Below are 19,116 nucleotides of genomic sequence, written 5' to 3' on the forward strand. Positions count from 1 at the left end.
TTAAATAGAAAAAGCTTAAATTTGTAATAAAAAAGTCATCCGAAATTCAAAATGTCACAAGAAGTTAAAATTGAAGCAAGCGGAATGTAGATATATTTAATAAATAATACGAGATTATATTTAAGTTTTTTGATAATACTTCATAAAATTTAAAAAGACTAACCGATGAGGACGAAGAAGACTTGTAACAAGATCACCAAAATAATGAATGTAGTAAGTAGGTAAATCATGATGAATCCATTCAAAATGAAGAGACTAAGATTGAAACAAACGATGATAATTAAAATAAGATGTAGGATGAATCTTCTTAGATGAATAAACATAATTTTACAAGCATCAGTAAATAAATCGAGGACTCTGATGATATAAATTTTCACGAAGAGAGCTATAATAAGGAGTAGATTTTGTAGAACGATGATAGATATGAAGAAATTGAGTAGTAACACATGGCAACAGAAGAAGATTCAAATGCAAAAAGAAATCAAATATTCTCAAAAGAATAAATGAATAGATAATTATCGAATGCCATTATAGAAGCTTCATCGAATAGTAGCCAATTTACAATTTAATTTAGCAAAACTGATGAAGTTAAAACAAAAAAAAGCTGCTCGCAAGATGATTATGAAGTTTGCGATAACAATGTATCAAATACCTAGATGGATAGTATAAATAAATAATAATAATAAAGTGTTTCTGAAGCAAAGGACCAAGAAGAAAGTGACAAAGAAAAAAGTTAAAAAGCTAAATAGGATGATGAAGAAGTAGAAGAGGAAGAAAAAACGGCAGAAGATTAAGTAAAAGCTAATAATAAATGTAACATTTATGAATAAAATAATTAGGCTAGTGAGCAGAGTTAAGAGTTATTTGATTAAAGTTAATAAAATACCAATACAGAGCACAAGTAGTTGCATAAAGAGGAGTTTGGACATTAAATTGGTTAAAATTAAGCCTTCGACCAAAAGTCTCCAGCCCAAAATACTGAAATTATACAAAGAAATTAAAAAAAAGGTAGTATTATGATAGACCATTAAGTTGAAGATTCAATGTTTCATATTGAGAATAAAAATAATAATGGAGATGGGAAAAGTAGTAGCGCAAGCGATAACGGTGAAGAAACAATACAAAATTTTAATGAAAATTAGATACCTGAACATTTGAGAATGATGAAAAATAAGTCAAATGATTGTGAAGTATATAATAAGAGTGGAGGGAATTTCTGGGTATCTAATATGCTTCAGATAAATTAACATTAAAACGACCATCCGCTTTAAAGCAGTGGTGGAATAGTTATTGTTGGCGGAGGTACCAATAGCGATAACTATTCTTATAATTCTCCTGAAATTATCAATGCAGCAAATGAGAAAAAATCATCAACACCAGATATTATTGAAATGAACTTCACATCATCTAATCAAACTAATTCTTTCGGTTTTTCCAAGCTAAGTGTTGAAAAAATATCAAACAAAAATGATAATAATTAGAATAGTAATAGTAATAACAATAATAACAATAATTAACTGAGTTAACTTAATGCTAATGGAATGTTGAGCATTGACTCTAAATAATTCAGTGGAAGCAACTCCTATGAATTAAATTACTCAATAAAGATGATGCACAGTTCAAATGACCCCACAAGTATAGACGATAGCAAAAGGATTATTAAACAATTCCAAAGCGATTAAGATGATTAATAGGTAGCCAGCGAAGAACATAATTGTGAAATTATTCTTCAGCAGGATCCAACATCTGATTTTAGTAAGCATCTTTTCCAAGCTAGAGCTGATACTTTTCAATAAAAAAATAACACAGTCGCTTCAAAGCAATTCAACTAAACTAGTAAAGAGTAAAAAGACACATAAAAAAAGATACAAAAAAATGATTATTATATTGTGAGTTCAGATATCTAATCAGAAGATTAATCAAAAGTAGAACAAACTGATAATTTTAATAGAGAGAAAAAAAAATCCTTAGTAAAAGGGCAGGAAGAAACATAAAAAAAATAAAGTTATGAAAAAATTTTTTAGACCTAAAAGGTAAGTTAAAATTAGCAAAGTGCAAATGAGCTATTTGCTAATTTCTTTAACTAATCAACAAATATTAAATATGAATCTGACCAAGCAAATTTTATCTAAACTGAGCAGCAATAGTATACAATGACTGGTAGAAATAACGAAACATAAGCCTTTGCAAATTTAAAAAGCGAAGAAAGTGCTCACCATTTCGATAATACCAAAGATAATAAAAACCTCCAAGAAATTTAAATAAGATCTATCTAATTAAATGATAATTCTAATTTATCGATTGATAATTAACAAGAAAACTCCTTAAAAACGAATTTAGGCTAACTTTAGAAGAAAAAAAATAATTAACAAAATAAATTTAAAAAAAGTGAAAGACCTTAATCCTAACAAGACCACTCAAAATAAAATCTTTAAAGTAAATTATTTATTTTTTTAATAAGTTGAGATAATTAAATTTCAATTTAATATTTAAAAATAACCTTAAAATTAAGTAGAAATTATGAAATATCATAAATTTTAATTAAATTTATGAATTATTTTTTACTTTATTTTATTGATAATAGCTTAGAAATATTAATTGATAATTATTAAAAAATATAATTTATTTCCTTAAAATTATTTAGAAGCTTTAAAGATGGTTTAAAATAATTTTTAATAACCAAAATTTATTAGATTGATTTTAAAATTTATTTGATATTTTTCTTTTTCAAATAAAACCAATTAATTTTTATAACACTTATTTAAAAAAATAGAAATAGATTAAGATAATCCAGGAAATGTAGATGTAAATGCTAATGAAAGCACTGATACTTATTAATAAAATTCTTCAGTAATTCAATCTAGAAGAGCTCTTGAACGTGTTAATGTATTTTACAAGATTTTCATCATCTTTAATTGTGTTTTGTATGGATACATAATACCTCAGCAATTATTGCCTTAAAGTGTACCTAAGCAACTTATTTCACTCTATTTAATTATATGGGTTTTTGCTTCTTGTTGTATAAAAAAGGAGGTTAATTTTGATTTTTCTATATGCTATAGAGTAGGACTAAGTGCTGCTAATTTTTTTATCTCTGAATCACATTCTTATTTTTATTCAAATTTACTAAATATTTTATTTTTCGGGTAGTTTTTATTTTCTTTGTGGAGTTTGAGAGCTCTTTCAATTAGAATAAGAAGTATCACTGATGTTATACAATCTTCCTTCAAGCCTAATTTAGAAATTTTTGGATTTTTAGTTATTTTGATTTTGCTCTTTAACATAAGTTTTAATGTGTTCAACTTAACTGAACTATCACCAAAGGGTATATACTCATTTAGCTCAATTGAGTATTTTAGATATTATGTATTAACAATCTACACAAGTGGATCTAAAATTGACTCTAATAATTATGAAAATGGATACAATTTATCTCAGCCTTAAATTTATTTCGCGTTTGCTTGTGCTTTAGTGTGTCTATTTTTCTTAAAATTAGTTGTTGAGAATCTCTTAAGCATAGTTTAGAAAGTTAGCTAAGAGCAATATTATGAATATGTAGGTACTCATTTTAGTTTAGGTAGATTTGCAATCTTTAAAGATAACGATAACATGAACAATCTTTATAACAATAAACCTTTATACTCAATAATTTAAGGGATTTCTATTATTGCGTATTCTGTCTATTATTATTTGGATAATACTTAGGATAGTTTTAGATTCTTTAGTTTCTTTTTCATATTTTATGAAATAGTAATTGATAAATTAATGTCAAATGCCATCTCTATTTTTAAGAATATTCTTTATATTCTTGTGATGTTTAATCCTAGCTACTACCGTTTGTTCGCTATATTTATATTTTATGGAATATGCTCTCACATGACGTTCTTTACTGCAGTTTCTACTCATTTAGCAACTCTCCTACTAGATTTTACTGTTATCGTATTCTTCAACTTCGTTATTTATCATGCATATATTGATTGCAACTCATCCAGTGCTATTTCTCCATACATACCTCTTGCTTTGATGTTCTTCTTTTTTTAGCCAATGCTGAAAGGAATGATGCTCAGATATTCAGAGATTTTCGAAATTGAAGAGGATGAAGAGGCAATTTTAAGCACTTTAGGCACTTAATTTGGATAAGCCAAATAGCCAATTTAGCAAGGAGGCGAAAATTATGATAATTTTGAAGACGAAATCGATTTATAAGATGATTCAAGAACTTAAGATAGATAAGTTCTAAATAATTAATCTGTAAATCCTTATTTGGATTAATCCATTTAGAGAAACTTTATTCAAAATCATTCAAGCAATAGAAGCCAAGACACGAAGTCTTTTTTCTTGTTTTCTAGAAGAAATTGCCTAAGAGTAGCATGCCTAAAATTAGTTAATTCGGTATTATTTTGTTAAATGACATCTATGTTGTATCTGCTAATTTCTGTAAAAGAAATTTTTTACTTCTTATGCTCTGCTTTTTCAATAAATTACCATAACGATTTTAATGTTATAGTTTCTTACTTTGAGAAATTCGTAGAACCTCCTCTGTTCGCGCTGATTATTCTTATTAATAGTATTAGTTATGGCTTGCTTTTCGATAGAAAATCATACTTGCTAAAATCACTAAGAAATTTGATATTTTTTTGCATATGTCTCATTGCTTATGGCATCTAGCCATTCTTTTAAAATACTTATTTTGGGTTTCTTAGAGTTATTTTTTTAATGTACCTGATACCTTTTGGTATTAAAAGACTTGCTGATATTATTTAAGCCATATCACATTCAAAGAAAGTTTTACTTTAAATCTTATTTATTTTCTTATCCATTTATCTGATATTTGTCCTTTTCGTCTAACCTTCAATAAAAAATTAATCAGACTATGTAATTCTATTCATTAGCTAGTTGCTCTATCTCTTTTCAGTCAATTTCTTTGTGAGTATAATTCTAGTAGAGTATTCCAAGCAATAGTTAAAATACCAGAATCCAAACATAATCTGGACCTCAATAAAATAAAAAATAGCTAACCACAAATTCAATTTCTATTTTATTAAATCAAGAAATATAAATCAATAAGCTTCAATTTTTCATAGATTTTTGAAAAGTAAATGGCATAATTTTACTGTTTCTTTAGTGACAGGATTGTTCTATCTTTCTCTTTTTCTTATTGGCATAGTAGAAGAGTATTTACCATAAGATGAGTATTTATATTTAACAGTAGAAAATTACTAACTGAAATCTATAGCTATTTAAGGTTTCTCTTGTTTAATATTCCTCTATTGCTTAATGCATACTCATGTTTACTACAATACTCCTTTCTCCTCTTTAACAACTTTAAATAAGGTAAAAATAATTCATTTTTTTTAATTAATTGAACTAATCTTTAAAATTTTTTTATAAAATCCATTAGACTCTTTTAGCCCAGTCACTGATTCTTTCGCTAATTTTCGTTATTAACATTTTTTCAGATGTGCTTAAGAATGAAAACTTACAAATTCAATTTTTGTTATAGCTTCCTATGCTTTTAAGGACTAAGTATATGTTTCCTATCATTAAATTTAAAAAGTAAATTTTTAGGTAAGCTCTTCTCACATTTACAGTATCTCTGACCACTATAGTTTGCTTATCTTACTATTTAGAAAATTCAAGCAAAAGCATAATTGAGTATTTGCTCATGATTTTCAACCTTAATCCTAATTATTTTTTAATTGATTAATCTTAAGGTTATAAAAATATTTTGTATTTAATAATTATTTATTCGTGCAACGGCATTTTAAACACTGTTATCGTTTTAGATATCATCCGAAAATTTGATTTAAATGAATCAGCTTAAGCTAAAAACAAATATAAGCAGATTGTAGCAATTTTCGAGAGTACTTGGGATAAATATAAATTTTCTTAGAATGGCTCTTTGATGAAAGTATCTAATCTCATCTACTTCTTAGTAAAATTTGATGCAACAAGTAATATTTATACACTATATAATAAATCTTAATAATTAATATTTTTGTTTTAAAATTAGTGGAAGAAGAAGAGCAAATAAGGTAAAGCAATAAAAAGAAAAAGGTATCAAAACTGCAATATCAGAAAAGGATTATGAATATGAAGATTAAGATAAATGAAGATTCATGTCTTTACTACAAAGATCTGCTCTTTTATTTAATTAGCGAAAAGTTTAATAGAATTCAAACTGATCAAAACTATTGTTATGGCTCAATGTCTTCTTTCAATAATATGAATTCTTCCATTTTCTCGAATTGTACTGCAGAAGTAAATTAACAGAAAATGAATAAAATAAACTAAAAAAGTATTAACTTACATATTAATATTAATAGGAACTAGAACTTTCACAACTCAGCTAAAGAAGAAGATGGAAAGTCTATAATCCAATTAAAAATCATGTAATTTAATTTATTCTAATCAAAAAACAAATTAAATTAATTTATTTTTTTATCATACATAAATATTAGCTTTATGCAACTCTGGCTTTGTAAGCATGGAAAAAGTATACAGATATCGTATTGAATTCTAAAAATGGAGAAAAAAGCATTTTTGATGAAACCACAGAAGAATAGTAAAAAAAAGATTAATATGAAGAGGAGGAGGAAGACAGTATATTCTTCGATCCTAATATCGTGCCACCTGAAACCATTTAATAACAATCTTTAAGATCAAATTTTGAAACAAAATGAATGATATAAATTATATTTAACAATCAATTAATTTTATTGGTTTCAGGTTTTATATTTGTCTTGTTGTTTAAAAATTTAATTAAATTCTTTTAGCAATAAATTATTTATTTTTATTGAAATTTAAAGTAATATTTTTTATCATTTTAAAAATCTATTATTAATTTAAAATATTTATAACAAAATAAATTTATATAAAGATTATTGATATTATCAGATTTTTAAAAATTTTTTTTAGATAAAAACTTCCTTTTTTTGAATAAATTAGAAATTTTTTTTAATCATGAGATAATTGATATAATCAGATTTTTTAAATCTGTCTTTTGAATAGACACAGTTTTTTTATTCTTATAATAAATGAAGTAAGTAATGAGTGAGCTATGGTAAAATGATAATTAATTATGTTAATTTTTTTTTAAATAATCAAATTTACAAAAATAAACAAAATCTTGATGTAAAATTGAAAGAAAAGTATAAAAAAATAATTGAATTCGTGGTCTCACTCAATTTTATATTTTATAGATTAATTAGACAAAAAAAAATTAATAAAACACGCAAAATGTCTTTGTTTAATAAATTAAATTTATAAAATAATAATAATATTAAAAGAAGAGTAAAAAATAAATTATTAATTTATTTAAACCTTTAAAAATTAAAATAATCTATTTTTATTTACCAAATATACGTTTAATTCACCAAATATATATTTAATTAGATATAATTATTTGTGCATTTATTGCTCTAAAATAAAATAAAAGTTAAATGAAGCCAGATCTAATAACAAAGATGGATGAATAGATATATAGATAACTTTTAAGCTTCATTGTAAAGAATCTAATATTCTTAAATCTGTTTCACTTATTTCTTGGTTATCCTAAATTCTTTTAAAGAAAAAATGTATGTATTTTTCTTACATGCTACTGTCGCTTAAAATAGAATACTACTCTTCGAAAAAGCTCATTTCTTTATTTTAAATTGAAATATTATTATTAAATATTTATTAATTTTTTACTATCAGGTTCTTTCTAAAAATCTGAAGATAATCCAACTAGCTATAATATAGCCAACTAATCCTTACTCAGTAGAATTAAAGCTGCTTTCTTTAAAAATGTAATATCTCTATAGAGCTGCAATACATCTAAGCTTTAATTAATATAGTCATCTATTGCGCGCTTGTCATTTTAGCCTAATCCTTGGGATTACTAGTAATCACTTACCTTAAAACACCTTTTTAAATGAAATTTTAAGAATTATTTAAAAAAAATAAAAATACTTCATTTTAAATATTTTGTTTTGAATATTTTTCAATACAGACTAGCATTTTATTGCTTTAATTTTTTTAAAGTAATATTCCTCAACAAAATTCTTCCTTTTAATCTTTTCTGTTTATAAAATAGTGTCCTATCGTTAGCCTTCTGAATAAATGCTATCTCTTTTCTTAAAATGAACAGGTTTACTCAATGTTTTAAATAATGATTCTGATTCTTAGCTTGATTCTTAAGATTTCAAATTATTATTTTCAAAAGTACTTTAAATTTAATAGTTATCTTTTAAACTATTTTATTTCGATAACTGTGAATTTGCTAATTTTTTTTTCTTTTAAATCCTCCTCTATTAGCTTTTTAAACCGATTTCTTGATTAAATATACTTTTAACTCTTTTCTTTTTCGCTACTTACAACTTTTATTCAGCTAACTCAAATGAGGTAAATCTATTATTTTTATATATAGGTGAATTTAAAGGTGGCTAAATTTGATTTATAGGTGATTAATTATGGCTACTATTAATTGATTTTATTAATTTAGTATCAAAGGAAGGTATAAAAATCTCATAAACGCTATCTACTTACAGGTCTTCTTCTCGTTCTTCTATTCTATTTTAATCGAATTTCATTTAATTTTTAAAATAATTATCATCCTTTTTATCTAGAATTTTACTTTCTTTTAATATATTCTAATATGTGCCAAGAAACATATTCTATAACATAAGAAGAAAAATTTCTTGTCTCATCAGCCTCTAAGCAAAATTTCTTCCTAAAAAACCTAAGCACATCAAAAGTGCTAAAGTGCTGTTACACTAAGCAAGTATTTATGGAAAAGTTGAATATTAAATTTGTATTACCTAAACAATTTCATCCATCTGAATAGTAAATTACAAATAAGCAGTCTAACCAACATTTTAGATCATAGATTCTCTACTTTAGCTAAAATTTTGTATATCATATGATATAGGAGAAGAGAAAGTGCTCTCAGATTGAATTATAGCTCCTTGTTTGAGCTGAGTGATCTACTTTTGAGTTTTAAAAGTGTACAATTGAAATTAATCCCCTTACATATATACATATGAATTCCTGTAGTTTGTTTAAATTGCTTATGATGTAGTATTATATTAAGAGGTTAAGAATTTCAAACGGAGATTAGCATAAGGGTTATTAACAACAGAGTTAATTTCTGTTTATTTGGCACAATTATCAGGAATAAATTCTTTGAACATATCTGTGTCTTAACATTAATATACAAACATGTAAATGTATGAAGATATGTTATCTTAGGTGCTTAAGGTTAATGAGTAGTTTTTAAGGTTAGAAAAATCCAAACAGTTAAACCCTTAAAGCTTGGCGCTACTACATTTAGTATAATTTAAAGGTATCATTGAATAATCGCTTCCATTTTAGTAAGAGAAAAAAGGAACATATACTAAATATGTCTTATTTTATTACTCTTATAAATCATCAAGATTGAGATTAACTCCATACTCATATTTAAATCCAAAGAGGTCATTTTAAAGGTCAACAGAGATTGTTTCTTCTGAAATAAAACTTTAAGATGAGTAATTTGGGTTAATTTGATTATTAAAATACAAATAAAATAAATATGATGAGTATATGAGCATGACTACTATTAGACATATTGATAAAATTGCTCCAGATAAACTACCTTTTCTTTTAGTATTAATCCCAAAATGGAATTGGAAAGGAGATGAGAAAATATCTATTTTGGAAAAATCCATGTTCAGTTTGTTTGATACTTTATGTAGAAGTTTGTTCTTATTATTCTTTTGTTGGTTGGTTGTTTATTTTTTTTATTCTTTATTTTACAATTAATTTAAATATATTAGTTTTTGCAAAATAGTAACAACCCTCCTTTAATTTCTTGAAATCAATAAAGTTAATTAATAAAACTTTCAAATTTCAATACCTGGATTAGCTATAGTCCCTCTGAGGGTAGAGCTATTATTTTATCATATATTTCATGGTCTCTCTCAATTTAACATTTTTTATTATAAATTAATTAGACAAAAAAAATGAATAAAACATGCAAAATGTTTTTGTTTAATAAATTAAATATATTAAATAATAATAATATTTATGAAAGAGTAAAAAATAAATTATTAACTTATTTAAACCTTTAAAAATTAAAATAATCTATTTTTATTCACCAAATATACATTTAATTCACCAAATATATATTTAATTAGATATAATTATTTGTGCATTTATTGCTCTAAAATAAAATAAAAGTTAAGTGAAGCCAGATCTAATAACAAAGATGGATGTATAGATATATTGATAACTTTTAAGCTTCATTATAAAGAATCTAATATTCTTAAATCTGTTTCACTTATTTCTTGGCTATTCTAAATTCTTTTAAAGAAAGAATTTATGTATTTTTCTTACAAGCTACTGTCGCTTAAAATAGAATACTATTCTTCGAAAAAGCTCATTTCTTTATTTTAAATTGAAATATTATTATTAAATATTTATAAATATTTTACTATCAGGTTCTTTCTAAAAATCTGAAGATAATCCAACTAGCTACAATATAGCCAACTAATCCTTACTCAGTAGAATTAAAGCTGCTTTCTTTAGTAATGTAATATCTCTATAGAACTGCAATACATCTAAGCTTTAATTAATATAGTCATCTATTGCGCGCTTGTCATTTTAGCCTAATCCTTGGGATTACTAGTAATCACTTACCTTAAAACACCTTTTTAAATAAAATTTTAAGAATTATTTAAAAAAAATAAAAATACTTCATTTTAAATATTTTGTTTTGAATATTTTTCAATACAGACTTGCATTTTATTGCTTTAATTTTTTTAAAGTAATATTCCTCAACAAAATTCGTCCTTTGAGTCTTTTCTGTTTATAAAATAGTGTCCTATCGTTAGCCTTCTGAATAAATGCTATGGCTTTTCCTTAAATTAACATGTTTACCCAATGCTTTAAATAATAATTCTGATTCTTAGCTTGATTCTTAAGATTTCAAAGTATTATTTTCAATAGTACTTTAAATTTAACAATTATCTTTTAAACTATTTTATTTCAATAACTGTGAATTTGCTAATTTTTTTTTCTTTTGAATCCTCCTCTATTAGCTTTTTAAACCGATTTCTTGATTAAATATACTTTTTATTGTTTTTTTTTTCACTACTTACAACTTTTATGCAGCTAACTCAAATGAGGTAAATTTATTATTTTAACATGTTGGTGAATTCATTAAAGGTGGCTAGATTTGATTTGTAGGTGATTAATCCTGGCTACTACAAATTGATTTTATTAATTTAGTATCAAAGGAAGGAACAATAATCTCTTAAACGCTATCTACTTTCATGTCTTCTTCTCGTTCTTCGATTTTATTTTAATCGAATTTTATTTAATTTTTAAAATATTCATCATCCTTTTTATCCAGAATTTTATTTTCTTTTAATATATTCTAATATGTGCCAAGAAACATATTCTATAACATAAGAAGAAAAATTTCTTGTCTCATCAGCCTCTAAGCAAAATTTCTTCCTAAAAAACCTAAGCACATCAAAAGTGCTAAAGTGCTGTTACACTAAGCAAGTATTTATGGAAAAGTTGAATATTAAATTTGTATTACCTAAACAATTTCATCCATCTGAATAGTAAATTACAAATAAGCAGTCTAACCAACAGTTTAGATAAAAGATTATCTATCGAAGCTAAAATTTTGTATATCATATGATATAGGAGAAGAGAAAGTGCTCTCAGATTGAATTATAGCTCCTTGTTTAAGCTGAGTGATCTACTTTTGAGTTTTAAAAGTGTACAATTGAAATTAATCCCCTTACATATAAACATATGAATTCCTGTAGTTTGTTTAAATTACCTATGATGTAGTATTATATTAAGAAGTTAAGAATTTCAAACGGAGATCAGAATAAGGGTTATTAACAACAGAGTTAATTTCTGTTTAGTTGGCGCAATTATTAGGAATAAATTCTTTGAACATATCTGTGTCTTAACATTAATATACAAACATATAAATGTATGAAGATATGTTATCTTAGGTGCTTAAGGTTAATGAGTAGTTTTTAAGGTTAGAAAAATCCAAACAGTTAAACCCTTAAAGCTTGGCGCTACTACATTTAGTATAATTTAAAGGTATCATTTAGAAATCGCTTCCATTTTAGTAAGCGAAAAGAGGAACATATACTAAATATGTCTTATTTTATTACTCTTATAAATCATCAAGATTGAGATTAACTCCATACTCATATTTAAATCCAAAGAGGTCATTTTAAAGGTCAACAGAGATTGTTTCTTCTGAAATAAAACTTTAAGATGAGTAATTTGGGTTAATTTGATTATTAAAATACAAATAAAATAAATATGATGAGTATATGAGCATGATTACTATTAGACATATTGATAAAATGGCTCCAGATAAACTACCTTTTCTTTTAGTATTAATCCCAAAATGGAATTGGAAAGGAGATGAGAAAATATCTATTTTGGAAAAATCCATGTTCAGTTTGTTTGATACTTTATGTAGAAGTTTGTTTTTATTATTCTTTTGTTGATTGGTTGTTTGTTTCTTTGTTTTATTCTTTGTTTTACAATTAATTTAAATATATTAGTTTTTGCAAAAAAGCAACCACCCTCTTTTAATTTCTTGAAATCAATAAAGTCAACAAAGCATTATCAAGTAATTTAGGGGGAGTGGTGGAATTTAATCAATCAATATACAATATTTATTAAAATAACTATATTTGAAAGAATGGACAACTTAACTCTTTTGTTTTTAAAATAAAATTTAAAATTTCTAACTCTAAGATTAAAGTTTGATTAGAACAAATTATCATTTTTTTTAAATAAACACCATCTTTTCAAATAACAGAATTTAATTTATTTTAACTTAGTTTTACTAATTAATTCACTGTTGATAATAAAATTTATTGCTATAATTTTTTATTTCTCTTGTCTCTTCAAAAATAGCCTAATTATTATTTGTTACATCCCAACTCAACATAAAAAATACGTGGTTTTTTGAGTAAGTTAAAAGAATATTGAAATAAATGTTTACTCTATTTATTAAATGCAAGACATTTTGGTAATTGTTTAATTTAATATATGTACTTCTTAAATAAATATTCATAAAAAAGAGCTAAATATTCTTTAATTAAGATCAGTAATATTTTTATTATTACAAATTCTATTAAAGAAGGAATTAAAATACTACTATTGCAATGCGAAATATTTTAATAAACAAAACTATTCTTCCAAATGACTCAAATTATTAGCTATAATATATTTAATTTAAATTCAAAAAAATAGTTCTAAAATTTACAATTGAAGGATAATTGGTTTTTTTAATAATCATCATTTGATTTAAATCGTGTTTAACTTGATGATAATCTAATAAGCTATAACGCAGCTAGTTAATCCTTACTTAGAAGCATTAGAACAGCTTTCTTTTAAAAAATAGAAGATCTTTATAAATTTCCATAATATTAAAATTTGAATTAACTTGATCTTCTATAATATTTTTATGGATGGGATCTAAACCCAGAGATTTGAGGTATTCCTTTCTTCTGAAAAACCTAATTAATTAATTAAATATAAAATTTTAACATTTTATGTAAGTTTAATATATAAAATAATAAAACTTTGTTTTTATAAATAATATTTTTCATTTTTTTAATAAGGAAGTTGTTAATATGATTTAAAAAAGTTCTACTTTTATTTAATCTTAGAGGTTTTCTTATTAAACATTTTATATTTTTTTCAGAGAATTAATTTTTATTAAAGGCAAAAATAATATTTCTTAACATGTATCTTAAGATTCCAAGATGCTAATTTCAATATTATTTTAAAATTATTCAATATTTATTTTGCTTTTTATTTTTATAGGTGAATTAGCATAATAACATTTATTTTCCTTTCCTTAACTTTTTATTTAAATCTTAGAATTAACTCTAGCTAGAATTATTCTACTGAGAAATTTGATTTTAACTTTATTTTGTTAAATATATACTTTATTTTTAAATCTATTGATTGAGTTATCAGCAGATTTTTTGATTTCGTATAAAATCAAGGAATAAAAATAGATTAAAGATTTTCTTTTTAGCATTAATCTTCATCTTCTTTCTATCCTAATTAAACTTGTTTTTGCAAATTTTATGATAATGCTAATCTTTTGTATCTCAATTATTTGATTTTTTTGAATGATTTAGTAAGTCCCTTGAAACATATTTTACAATATGAGAAAAAAAATATCCTACTTCATTAATTTTGAGGAAATTATTCAATACTTGGATTAGCTATAGTCTCTTTGGGGGGTAGAGCTATTATTTTATCATATATTTCATGGTCTCTCTCAATTTAAAATTTTTTATTATATATTAATTAAACAAAATGAATAAAACATGTAAAATGTTTTTGTTTAATAAATTAAATATATTAATTAATTATAATATTTATGAAAGAGTAAAAAATAAATTATTAACTTTTTTAAACCTTTAAAAACTAAAATAATCTATTTTTATTCACCAAATATACATTTAATTCACCAAATATATATTTAATTAGATATAATTATTTGTGCATTTATTGCTCTAAAATAAAATAAAAGTTAAGTGAAGCCAGATCTAATAACAAAGATGGATGTATAGATATATTGATAACTTTTAAGCTTCATTATAAAGAATCTAATATTCTTAAATCTGTTTCACTTATTTCTTGGCTATCCTAAATTCTTTTAAAGAAAGAATTTATGTATTTTTCTTACAAGCTACTGTCGCTTAAAATAGAATACTATTCTTCGAAAAAGCTCATTTCTTTATTTTAAATTGAAATATTATTATTAAATATTTATTAATTTTTTACTCTCAGGTTCTTTCTAAAAATCTGAAGATAATCCAACTAGCTACAATATAGCCAACTAATCCTTACTCAGTAGAATTAAAGCTGCTTTCTTTAGTAATGTAATATCTCTATAGAGCTGCAATATATCTAAGCTTTAATTAATATAGTCATCTATTGCGCGCTTGTCATTTTAGCCTAATCCTTGGGATTACTAGTAATCACTTACCTTAAAACATCTTTTTAAATGAAATTTAAAGAATTATTTAAAAAAAATAAAAATACTTCATTTTAAATATTTTGTTTTGAATATTTTTCAATACAGACTAGCATTTTATTGCTTTAATTTTTTTAAAGTAATATTGCTCAACAAAATTTGTCCTTTGAGTCTTTTCTGTTTATAAAATAGTGTCCTATCGTTAGCCTTCTGAATAAATGCTATTGCTTTTCTTTAAATGAACATGTTTACTCAATCCTTTAAATAATAATTCTGATTCTTAGCTTGCTTCTTAAGATTTCAAAGTATTATTTTCAAAAGTACTTTAAATTTAACAATTATCTTTTAAACTATTTTATTTCAATAACTGTGAATTTGCTAATTTTTTTTTCTTTTGAATCCTCTTCTATTAGCTTTTTAAACCGATTTCTTGATTAAATATACTTTTTATTGTTTTTTTTTTCACTACTTACAACTTTTATGCAGCTAACTCAAATGAGGTAAATCTATTATTTTAACATGTTGGTGAATTCATTATAGATGGCTAGATTTGATTTTTAGGTGATTAATTCTGGCTACTACAAATTGATTTTATTAATTTAGTATCAAAGGAAGGAACAATAATCTCTTAAACGCTATCTACTTTCATATCTTCTTCTCGTTCTTCTATTCTATTTTTATCGAATTTCATTTAATTTTTAAAATAATCATCATCCTTTTTATCCAGAATTTTATTTTCTTTTAATATATTCTAATATGTGCCAAGAAACATATTCTATAACATAAGAAGAAAAATTTATTGTCTCATCAGCCTCTAAGCAAAATTTCTTCCTAAAAAACCTAAGCACATCAAAAGTGCTAAAGTGCTGTTACACTAAGCAAGTATTTATGGAAAAGTTGAATATTAAATTTGTATTACCTAAACAATTTCATCCATCTCAATAGTAATTTACAAATAAGAAGTCTAACCAAAAGTTTAGATCATAGATTCTCTACTGTAGCTAAAATTTTGTATATCATATGATATAGGAGAAGAGAAAGTGCTCTCAGATTGAATTATAGCTCCTTGTTTAAGCTGAGTGATCTACTTTTGAGTTTTAAAAGTGTACAATTGAAATTAATCCCCTTACATATATACATATGAATTCCTGTAGTTTGTTTAAATTGCCTATGATGTAGTATTATATTAAGAGGTTAAGAATTTCAAACGGAAATCAGCATAAGGGTTATTAATAGTAGAGTTAATTTCTGTTTAGTTGGCGCAATTATCAGGAATAAATTCTTTGAACATATCTGTGTCTTAACATTAATATACAAACACGTAAATGTTTGAAGATATGTTATCTTAGGTGCTTAAGGTTAATGAGTAGTTTTTAAGGTTAGAAAAATCCAAACAGTTAAACCCTTAAAGCTTGGTGTTACTACATTTAGTATAATTTAAAGGTATCATTTAGTAATCGCTTCCATTTTAGTAATAGAAAAAAGGAACATATACTAAATATGTCTTATTTTATTACTCTTATAAATCATCAAGATTGAGATTAACTCCATACTCATATTTAAATCCAAAGAGGTCATTTTAAAGGTCAATAGAGATTATTTCTTCTGAAATAAAACTTTAAGATGAGTAATTTGGGTTAATTTGATTATTAAAATACAAATAAAATAAATATGATGAGTAAATGAGCATGACTATTATTAGAGCTATTGATAAAATGGCTCCAGATAAACTACCTTTTCTTTTAGTATTAATCCCAAAATGGAATTGGAAAGGAGAAGAGAAAATATATATTTTGGAAAAATCCATGTTCAGTTTGATACTTTATGTAAATGTTTTTATTATTCTTTTGTTGGTTGGTTGTTTGTTTTTTTATTCTTTGTTTTACAATTAATTTAAATTTATTAGTTTTTGTGTTGCAAAAAAGCAACCACCCTCCTTTAATATCTTGAAATCAATAAAGTTAGCAAAGCATTAACAAGTAATTTAGGGGGAGTGGTGCAATTTATTCAATTTACAATATTTATTAAAATAACTATATTTGAAAGAATGGGCAGATTTACTTTTTTGTTTTTAAAATAAAATTTAAAATCTCCAACTCTATGATTAAAGTTTGATTAGAACAAATTATTATTTTTTTTTTTAAATTTATTGCTTATCCAATTTTTTATTTCTCTTGTTTCTTCAAAAATAGCCTAATTATTATTTATTACATCCAAACCCAACATAAAAAATACATGGTTTTTTGAGTAAGTTAAAAATGTATTGAAATAAATGTTTACTATATTTATTAAATGCAAGACGTTTTAGTAATTGTTTAATTTAATATATGCACATCTTAATTCAATATTCATAATAAAGAACTAAATATTCTTTAATAAAGATCAGTTATATTTTTATTATTACAGATTCTATTAATGAAGGAATTAATATTCTAGTATTGAAATGAGATGTATTTTAGTAAACTAAGTTATTCTTCCAAATAACTCAAACTATTGGCTATAATATATTTAATTTAAATTTAAAAAAAGACAAAAATAGTTCTAAAATTTACAATTGAAGGATATTTGGTTTTTTTAATTTTCGTCATTAGATTTAAATTTTATATAACATGATGATAATCCAGTAAGCTATAACGCAGCTAGTTAATCCTTACTTAGAAGCATTTGAAAACCTTTATTTTAAAAAAAGAAGATCTTTATAAATTTCAAAAATATCAAAATTTGAATTAACTTGATCTTCGATAATACTTTTATGGATGGGATCTAAACCCAGAGATTTGAGGTATTCCTTTCTTTTGAAAATCCTAATTAATATACAATTTTAATATTTTATGTAAGTTTAAATAAAATTACAAAACCTTGTTTTATAAATAATATTTTTTATTTTTTTCATAAGGAAGTTGTTTTTGGATGGTTTCAAGCACTTTTTTATAATAATGACTTATATTTAATATGATTTAAAAAGGTTCTACTTTTATTTAATTTTAGAGGATTTCTTATTTAATATTTTATATTTTTTTCAGAGAATTAATTTTTTTTAAAGGCAAAAATAATTTTCTTAACATGTTTCTTAATATTCCAAGATGCTAATTTCAATATTATTTTAAAATTATTCAATATTTATTTTTATAGGTGAATTAACATAATAAAATTTATTTTCCTTTACTTTAATTTTTATTTAAAATCTTCGAATTAACTCTAGATAGAGTTATTCTCCTGTGAAATCAAATCTTCCAGAATTTATTGCTTAATGTAATAGTGCGTTTGCTTTTTGATTTGCTTAGGTTTTTTTGGAAAAAGAATTTCCTAAAAATTAATGAAGTAGGATATTTTTTTTCACTTATAGTAAAATATGTTTCAAGGGACTTACAAAAACATTCTAAAAAAAACGAATAATTTATATACAAAAGATTATCATTATCATAAAATATTGCAAGAAAAATTTTAATTAGGATAGAAAGAAGATGAAGATTAATGCTAAAAAAAATCTTTAATCTATTTTTACTCCTTTATTTGATACGAAATCAATAAAATCTGCTGATAACTCTATGAATAGAATTTAAAATAAAGTATATATTTAACAAAATAAAGTTCTAAATCAATTATACTAAACTTCATCCATTTCAATAGTAATTTACATTAAGGAGGTTTAATTCGCTTTTTTAATAAATGACTATCTGTTAAAGTTAAAGTTTTGTACTTCATACTAAATAGGAGCAGTTTCATCTTAAATTATTGCTCCCTTTTTTAGATAAGCGACTTATTTTTAAGTTTCAAAGGTATGTAGCTAAAATTATTCTCCTTAAAAATATGCATAATAGTTTCTATATCAAGACTAGGACTATTAGGATGATGTATTGTATTAAGATGTATATAATTTCAAACGCAAGCTAGCATAAAGACTATAGATGTGCAGTTTTTAACTGGTGAGAAATCAATACAATTATAACCTTCTAGTTTATGGTTTGTGCATTTACTGTAATTTAAGGGTATTTATTAGAAATAGATCCCGTTTTAAAAGTAAAAATAAGGAATAAATACCAAATAGGTTTGATTTCATTATTCTTATAAATCACCAATATTGAGATTTATTCCGTATTCATATCTAA

The 19,116-nt window shown here is 23.8% G+C and overlaps 4 protein-coding genes across 4 annotated transcripts; 1 reads left to right on the forward strand and 3 right to left on the reverse strand. All coding sequences in view use genetic code 6, as the record gives it.

The window, feature by feature from the left end:
* Nucleotides 1-51: 51 nt before the first annotated feature.
* On the forward strand, nucleotides 52-6,683 carry TTHERM_00324430 (transmembrane protein, putative; the record flags this gene model as incomplete). The annotated part of the gene is made up of 7 exons (XM_001013030.2): nucleotides 52-86; nucleotides 158-2,436; nucleotides 2,774-5,334; nucleotides 5,402-5,954; nucleotides 6,014-6,261; nucleotides 6,327-6,392; nucleotides 6,462-6,683. The coding sequence occupies 7 exons, from the start codon at nucleotides 52-54 to the stop codon at nucleotides 6,681-6,683; spliced, it is 5,964 nt and encodes a 1,987-aa protein (XP_001013030.2).
* Nucleotides 6,684-7,500: 817 nt separating this feature from the next.
* On the reverse strand, nucleotides 7,501-9,689 carry TTHERM_000324448 (AMP-binding enzyme family protein; the record flags this gene model as incomplete). The annotated part of the gene is made up of 3 exons (XM_012796868.1): nucleotides 7,501-7,643; nucleotides 7,693-7,907; nucleotides 7,954-9,689. 3 exons carry the CDS (start codon nucleotides 9,687-9,689, stop codon nucleotides 7,501-7,503), a joined length of 2,094 nt encoding a protein of 697 aa, XP_012652322.1.
* A 573-nt stretch (nucleotides 9,690-10,262) lies between these two features.
* On the reverse strand, nucleotides 10,263-12,454 carry TTHERM_000324449 (transmembrane protein, putative; the record flags this gene model as incomplete). The annotated part of the gene is made up of 4 exons (XM_012796869.1): nucleotides 10,263-10,405; nucleotides 10,455-10,669; nucleotides 11,016-11,422; nucleotides 11,567-12,454. The coding sequence occupies 4 exons, from the start codon at nucleotides 12,452-12,454 to the stop codon at nucleotides 10,263-10,265; spliced, it is 1,653 nt and encodes a 550-aa protein (XP_012652323.1).
* A 2,168-nt stretch (nucleotides 12,455-14,622) lies between these two features.
* TTHERM_00324450 (hypothetical protein) lies at nucleotides 14,623-16,697 on the reverse strand (the record flags this gene model as incomplete). The annotated part of the gene is made up of 4 exons (XM_001013032.2): nucleotides 14,623-14,765; nucleotides 14,815-15,029; nucleotides 15,481-15,782; nucleotides 15,927-16,697. 4 exons carry the CDS (start codon nucleotides 16,695-16,697, stop codon nucleotides 14,623-14,625), a joined length of 1,431 nt encoding a protein of 476 aa, XP_001013032.2.
* Nucleotides 16,698-19,116: the final 2,419 nt, after the last annotated feature.

Source organism: Tetrahymena thermophila (genome assembly GCF_000189635.1).
Source record: "Tetrahymena thermophila SB210 genomic scaffold scf_8254691, whole genome shotgun sequence".
Taxonomy (NCBI): Eukaryota; Ciliophora; class Oligohymenophorea; order Hymenostomatida; family Tetrahymenidae; genus Tetrahymena; species Tetrahymena thermophila.